The 6,703-nt window shown below is 40.6% G+C and overlaps 1 protein-coding gene and 1 long non-coding RNA gene across 4 annotated transcripts in view; one reads left to right on the top strand and one right to left on the bottom strand.

The window, feature by feature from the left end:
* Nucleotides 1–6,703, top strand: part of LOC117948604 — a 16,870-nt gene that overhangs the window by 1,201 nt on the left and 8,966 nt on the right. For both annotated transcript variants that reach the window (XR_004657503.1, XR_004657502.1), the window contains exon 2: nucleotides 4,193–4,197. This is a non-coding gene — a long non-coding RNA (uncharacterized LOC117948604). The remainder of the gene's footprint in view (nucleotides 1–4,192; nucleotides 4,198–6,703) is intronic.
* The window catches only part of adamts17 (ADAM metallopeptidase with thrombospondin type 1 motif, 17), a 92,472-nt gene continuing 89,274 nt past the window's right edge, over nucleotides 3,506–6,703 (bottom strand). For both annotated transcript variants that reach the window (XM_034873750.1, XM_034873835.1), the window contains 2 exons: nucleotides 4,800–4,977; nucleotides 3,506–3,840 (listed from right to left, as the gene is read on the bottom strand). In XM_034873750.1, the coding sequence (XP_034729641.1) occupies nucleotides 3,689–3,840; nucleotides 4,800–4,977 (330 nt within the window). In that variant the 3' untranslated portion in view covers nucleotides 3,506–3,688. The remainder of the gene's footprint in view (nucleotides 3,841–4,799; nucleotides 4,978–6,703) is intronic.

Here is a 6,703-nt window from a genome sequence, read left to right as displayed (position 1 = left end):
TTGGAAAAAGGCTGCAATGAAACAAAGAGTGAAAAATTTAAAGGGGTCTGAATACTTTCCGTACCCACTGTACGTCCTCACCTAAACCAGAGAACATAACTCGCGGTTTAAACACATCGCTAGGTTTAGGTACAAAAACTACTTAGTTAAGTTTCGAAAGAGATGATGTTTTGGTTAAAACCGAACAAAACTTTACTTCCAGTTTACTTACTTTACGTACGCAAAACGTGACGTAGTCCATTTGTTCCATATAGGGTAAAGGTTAAGGTAGTCTATATCCATGACGCTCCTCTTTCGGGATTACTGTGTTGCCGCCGCATATTTCACTGGATGTCTGTTACCTTCCGCTTTCTTTGTGTTGTAATTCTAAACTCCGGTTGATTGATGAGGACTATGGTTTATATGCTAATTTTCCAGTTCATAATTGTATTTAGAGGTTGTACCGGAAAAGGTTTACATGGTTTAATTTTCCAAAAACACCATATTTTGTTGTAATGCACATTGCTGAAGATCAATTTTAAACCACTTGTGTGCACGCTCCTTTAGCTACCGAGTGAGGCATCTCACTTTGATTCCATCTTTGTTGGGAGTCACACATGCAAAGTACCTAGGTAAGGACTGCTAGTCAGAAGCAGAGTATGAGGGCGTGCCACCCTAGCAGCTAGCCAAGCTTTATAATGTGGTTATATAGGTATGCAAAGTGACAAGCGTTTTCCCGGAAGTAAAGGCTGGACTACAATAGAGCTGTTTGGAGCAGGTTGTGAACAGTGTTTTCTGTGGGAGATGGTAAGTCCCTTTAGGGGGACGGACTTTGGACTTTTTCACTTTGTAAACCTATAACATGCACAAAAAAGATATATAACAATAAAGTAAAGGGGAAAATCCCAAAAGCATAATATTAGGACATTACCTGCTCCTCAGATTCATGCAGGGTAAATACAGCTAGCTAGTTAGACTATCTGTCCAATTTCTGTAAATCCACATACCTGAAAATTGGGTAGAATAGGTTTGTTGTTCATTGTTATTTACATCAATTATTATTATCAACAAAATAAGAAAATCACTTGTCACTTAAAGTTGACTTTAAATAGAATTCTTGCTCAGAATGCAGCAAATAAAGAATAAGCATAAAGGAATATCAGACAAAAGGTGGATGACAGTACACACATATACATATACAGTATATATGTGTGTGTGTGTGTGTGTGTGACTACACAGAACAACAGACAAATGGTCAAATCACTGTAGAAACAGAGGGTTTACTCAGTTCCAAATCAGCACCATGTAATACATGTAATGACAGTTCATGTGCAACTATAACAAAGTACAGTACAGGAATACTTAAGGATATTTGCAATACATCGGCAAAAAGAAAAAAAAGACTCCTCAATAAAAAGGCAATGTTATTAAATAATCCACAACATACAAAAGCAGATAACTGTTAACAATGACAATAGGACCAAGACTGACTACATTTATATGCACATAATATTCCAGTCTTTCATAATGTTTAAAAGTAGCTGTATTGCTCCTTTTGTTTTGGCCATGCATCTCTACCACGGCCCTGCAAACTGTTGGCTGCTTGCTTGGTAAAGAGTAAGCCCTAAACAGGTAAGATGTCGTAAACTGTCACAAACTGTGGTGAAAACCCTGATTGAGACTCATATTCCAAATTCTCTGTAAATACAGTATGTCCAAAGAATATTGTCATATTATGAAGAGTAGTGGAATATTAGTGTGCATGTAAACATACTCACTGATTATAAGCTGAATTCCACAAAAGTGAAACAGGTCATAAAATAGCACCATTCATCCCCTGGGAAAGATTGATGCACACACAGAGGCATGTGAGCACCAGGACAATGTAGAAAGGATTGACAGGGTGATAATGACTTTGAACAGCAGCTGTTGGTGACACATATTCAGTGCTGATAGGAAGTATTCAATGTTCAACCATTTAAAGATATTTATTAACAGGCAGTGCCATTAGTAGCAATGCCATTGCTTTATTTTTGAAAAGCATGACATTGTATATAGTGGTTATTACATAGTTATTATTGGGATCATTGTGTTGTTCAGATGTGGCTCTCTAAAACAGTTGTTCCCAAACAATTTCATATCAAGAACCCCTAAATTTACACATTAGACCATGGAACCTCAATTGATAACAGAAAAAGTACTGGCAGCTCATTACCAAGACTTTGCCCCATAATTACAAAATGGCAATTTTTTCTGTGACTACAGTTAAAATACCAAACATTTTCTGTTAGGCCTATATAAAATTATCTCATACAAATTCTGCTGTTAGTTAAAAACAAAAAGAAATTCGGAAAAAACTCCAAAATGAAAAAAGCCTGATTGATATACGACTTATGCGATAAGCGCTGATGGAAACATTTGACGAATAATTAATGAATTGCAATTACGTTTTAGGACATTTTATGGTTAAACACAAGCACCTGTAGGCTACAGGTCAGAAGTAGTGATGACTGTTGACCAATGCGCACTACCTGGAGTGCAGATGCAAATGTGCCTTAAGATGCAACTACCGTCTACTGTCGCCTGTAGTACGACTTATGGCCAGCCTTGTCTATTGACAAAATCCCTGCAGCCTTCAGCAGGGGGTCTTATCAGGACATGAGTCCCGTCTATTGCCAAATACACCTGTGGCACAAGGTTACGCAGCAAGATCTCATGCGCCTCACCACTCCAGGTAGGTACATGTCTTAGCATTATCCTTGTTCGTATGGCACTGCACACGACATAAACACACTGTGGTCTTGCTGACCCCAAACGTTTTGCCCGCCACTCCGTACGCTCCACATATAGCCAGTTTGTAGAGAACAATTGTGATCCGCTTCTCGACTGGAACCGGACGGCCATGGCTTATCTGGGTCAAGGAACGGGCCAATAAAATTACACAATGGGTCAAATCCGAAAAAAGCTTCAACCAAAGGGTTTCCATAAGGTGTCTCTAAACCACGATCTTCCAGAACTGTTTGTAGTGCTGTCGTTCCCACACCACTTCTGTTTTAACGTGCGTCTGCATCATCATAACAATGTGTTGATAGCGTTGTTGTTGTCTTATTATATAGCTTGATAAGTCCCTATCAGCTGGCACATAAGCACTATTACAACTTGTACAATATTACTCATTTGTAAATTGGTATCCATTTTGTCTGGCAAAACTTTTTTTCACAGAGGTCAGCTGGATTGTTGTGCAATTCAGAGTGAAAATACATGGAAACACCATAAAATGTTTCAAATTCAATATATCAAGTTGATCGTAAAACAGCATGTGACACTATCACACAAAGGTTTTTATTCACTTTAAAGCAGTTGGATGGTATTATCTTTTTTACCAGACTTCAGATAATTTGATTGATAAGGCGATGGAAACTAAGCTAGAGTCAACTTCAAAACCAAAGACTTATTTTTAAGCATTCTGTGCAAATAAAAGCCTCCCCATCTTTCTTTTGCTTTTTGGTGTACAGCAAAAGATGTGTTCAAGTCTTCATTAAATCTAGAAGTTTATGAGCCCATTTAAAATGTACCTTTATGTGTACTTGGCATTTTTTTTTTTTTTTTTTAATACAATAAGTTTCATCTACAGCAGAAACATTTAACAATATTAAAAACATTTACAAAAAGGAGCAGTATGTAGAGGAAAAATAGGTGCATTTGGTCATTAGCTCTTGTGCAGTATTTTCTTGGCATAAAAGTCCCTACAGGTTTCACAGCAGCGCTGGTACCACCTCATGTCCTGACAGAGGTTCTTCTCTCGGATCACACGACAGTGCACCGTCCACTGGTCCCCCATGCATTTGTAGGTAAGAGCAGCTGGGGGGAGATAGAAGAGAGGCTACAAGTCAAGTATTTTTGGGGCACAGGGCATCACACATTGGACCTAAAAGATGCAATTCCACAGTTTGGTCACTAAAGAAAATTGGATTCAAAGCTCGGCGCACTTCCTGGGAACATGACCTATTCACATGCTTTGATGCTTTCGCTGACATCTTTGTCGAGTTGAAATTGGATGTGTTTTTTAGGGGTGGTTAGTGATTTGGAGCTGGGAATGTTGGTTTTGGCGTTGGTTTTAGAATAAGTACTCAAAATGTTTTTTATTAAGTAAAACTATTTATATTAAAACTGTTAGTACTGCACAGTACATGTCCTGCAATCAGGATCTCAGTGTGTGTGCATGTACGACTGTCCTTTTTCAACCTGTCCCATTTCCCAAAGCATTTGTGTTTAACAGACTGATCTTTGAAATAGGACCAGTATTGAGCAAGATCGCAACGATGGGCCGGCGTAAACTGTGCTGCAGGGTAACTTAATGGGGCAATTGTGCATCCTCGATTTTTAAGTTTTTCTTTTTTGCTAATGACAGGCTCTGATCTGAAAAGTGTCCGACAACATTATTGATCTCACAAGGTGACTTTTTGTCCAAAGACAGCGTTGTGGAGAGTGAAACGACAGACTCTCCACACTGCTGTCTATGGGAAAAGTCACCATGTAATAACAATCAGAGCCTGATAAAAATCGAGGTTGCACAATTGCTCGTCACTGCAATCTCGCTCAATACTGGACCAATTTCAAAGATTTTTGGTCAGCTCAGTCTATTATACACAAATGCATGGGAAAATGGGGTTGACACCACCCCAAAATGATCCTTAAATATGAAAAGCTGCTCATTATTCCACAGTGTGTTTGGTCAGAAGTGTTTATTATAATCTAATGAACAGGGCGACCCTAACCCTTAACCCCCCCGTAGAACAAAGTTGGGACAAGTGTCTCACCTAGCCTGGGAGAGGTGATGGTGTTCACATTGATTTTGTCGTTGCAGGTACCGTGATGACAGGGCTGGTAGGTCGGTGGTCTCAGCGTTACTGGGCAGTCATTACCATGGCGACCAGTCACTTTGTGCATACACTGGACCACTCGTGACTGCAGGCCCTTCCCGCAGGATGACGAGCACTGAAACAGCCAATTACAGGGTTCACTTCTGACACAGGTCACGTTTCTGTTTTTGTACAGGTTAAACAATTGACATACTTTTTGTGTTAATTTGTGATCTTAAAGGCCTAGTTTGGACTTTTTTAAGTGGGGTTGTATAACCTGCTAATTACCCATGTACAGTAAATGGAGGTTGGCTCCCCCCCAGGCTGCAGCAGCAGGCAGGACGGGCTCCGTTCCCTGTCAGAAAGGGCTATCTGATGCCAAGGCAATGTGGGGAAAACATAAAGTATAAAATGTACACTTAAACTGATATAGTTTGTCAGGTTAGCTTTTATAAGGTGTGTAAAATGTGTTTAGCGGTTGTCTCTGTCCAGAGCTGGACATTGCTTGGCCTCCGTGATGGTACTCCTTCCTGCTTGTCCAAACGGCATCTATAGATAAGTACCTCATACAACCCCACTTTAAAAGATCCAAACAATCTCTTTAAGAGGTATTAGATGTATTTTTTGTAATTCAGGTTTGTTTTTGTTAATACACAAACAGACAGCTGTAGTTATGAGATATCCAAAGACCCGTTATAGAACAAAAACAAACATTTAGAAATTAAGGATCAACTGCTGTCAAGGTACCCTTGAGCAAGGCCCTCATTTGCAATTGATTAAAGGGATAATTGAAGTAAGTTACACAGAGCTGTATTTCAGTTAGGTCTATTGGAATAAATTCCAATAGAGTAGTACAATTCGAAGAGTAAAAAAATAATCAATAGTATTCGAATGCTGAAATTACTTTTCATTTGTGATTTTTTAAAATAAATAGGTTGTTAATGTTCACTTATCTCTCTCTTCTCATGTAACGTGATGTTACAATAATTTACGGGAGTGAGAAACAAAAGGCATTGTGAGCCAACATTAATGCAGGGGAGAAAGACGAGCTGCGGGAGCTTCATGGAGACAGCTAAAGACTATGTTAGCAGTCATACAGCTGTCAGAGTTAGCTTCCTCTTCAAACATTAGGGCCCATTTGTCACAGTTGGTGTCAGAAGTGGGATCGTGGCGTCCTCGAGGACACTGAGAAAGAGGTCGGAAAGACGGGTCCAGTTACAACAGGCGATGTCGTGCAGACAGTTGGCCAAGGGTGACCAGCAGGAACAGGAGGAAGAAGGAGCCAGAGGGCAGAGGGGGAGAGCCGGCGGTTGACATTGGTGGGATACAAGAACTCGCAGCTCTGTTTAGCCTCATACAGAAGTAACTGCAGACCCAAGATTGCGAGTCGTTTAAGCAGGAGCAGAGGTGGCGAGGTGTGCAAGTACAGCTCAACAGCTTTCAGGATAAGCTGGAGAAGAGAGGTGACGGAGGTGGAGCACCGCCACCAGCCACCCCACTGGCGCCAGCAGATCTGCAGCTGCCTGCAGCACCAATGGCGGAACAGTCTCCAGCAACGGGGACCAAGGCTGGAGGAAGGGGACAACATGAAGAAGTACCTGACTACATTTCAGAGACTGGCTACAGCCTACAGGTGGCCCCAGGATGACTGGGCTATTTTCCTGGTGCCATATCTGACTGGTAGGCCACGGGCTGCTTATGTGAAAATATGAACTAAGTGCAGAAGTCTACCGACAGAGTTTTAGGGAGCAAAACCTTTAACCGGGGGAGACCCCAAGAGAGTTTTTCTTGTTTAACAGTTTTTATTGATTTTCCATAAACAATGTAGCATTTTCTACAGCACATAATGGACCAAATATGTA

The sequence above is a fragment of the Etheostoma cragini genome, chromosome 1, assembly GCF_013103735.1.
Source record: "Etheostoma cragini isolate CJK2018 chromosome 1, CSU_Ecrag_1.0, whole genome shotgun sequence".
NCBI lineage: Eukaryota > Metazoa > Chordata > Actinopteri > Perciformes > Percidae > Etheostoma > Etheostoma cragini.
Note: the sequence above shows the minus strand (reverse complement) of the source record. Positions and strands in the feature narration are given on the sequence as shown.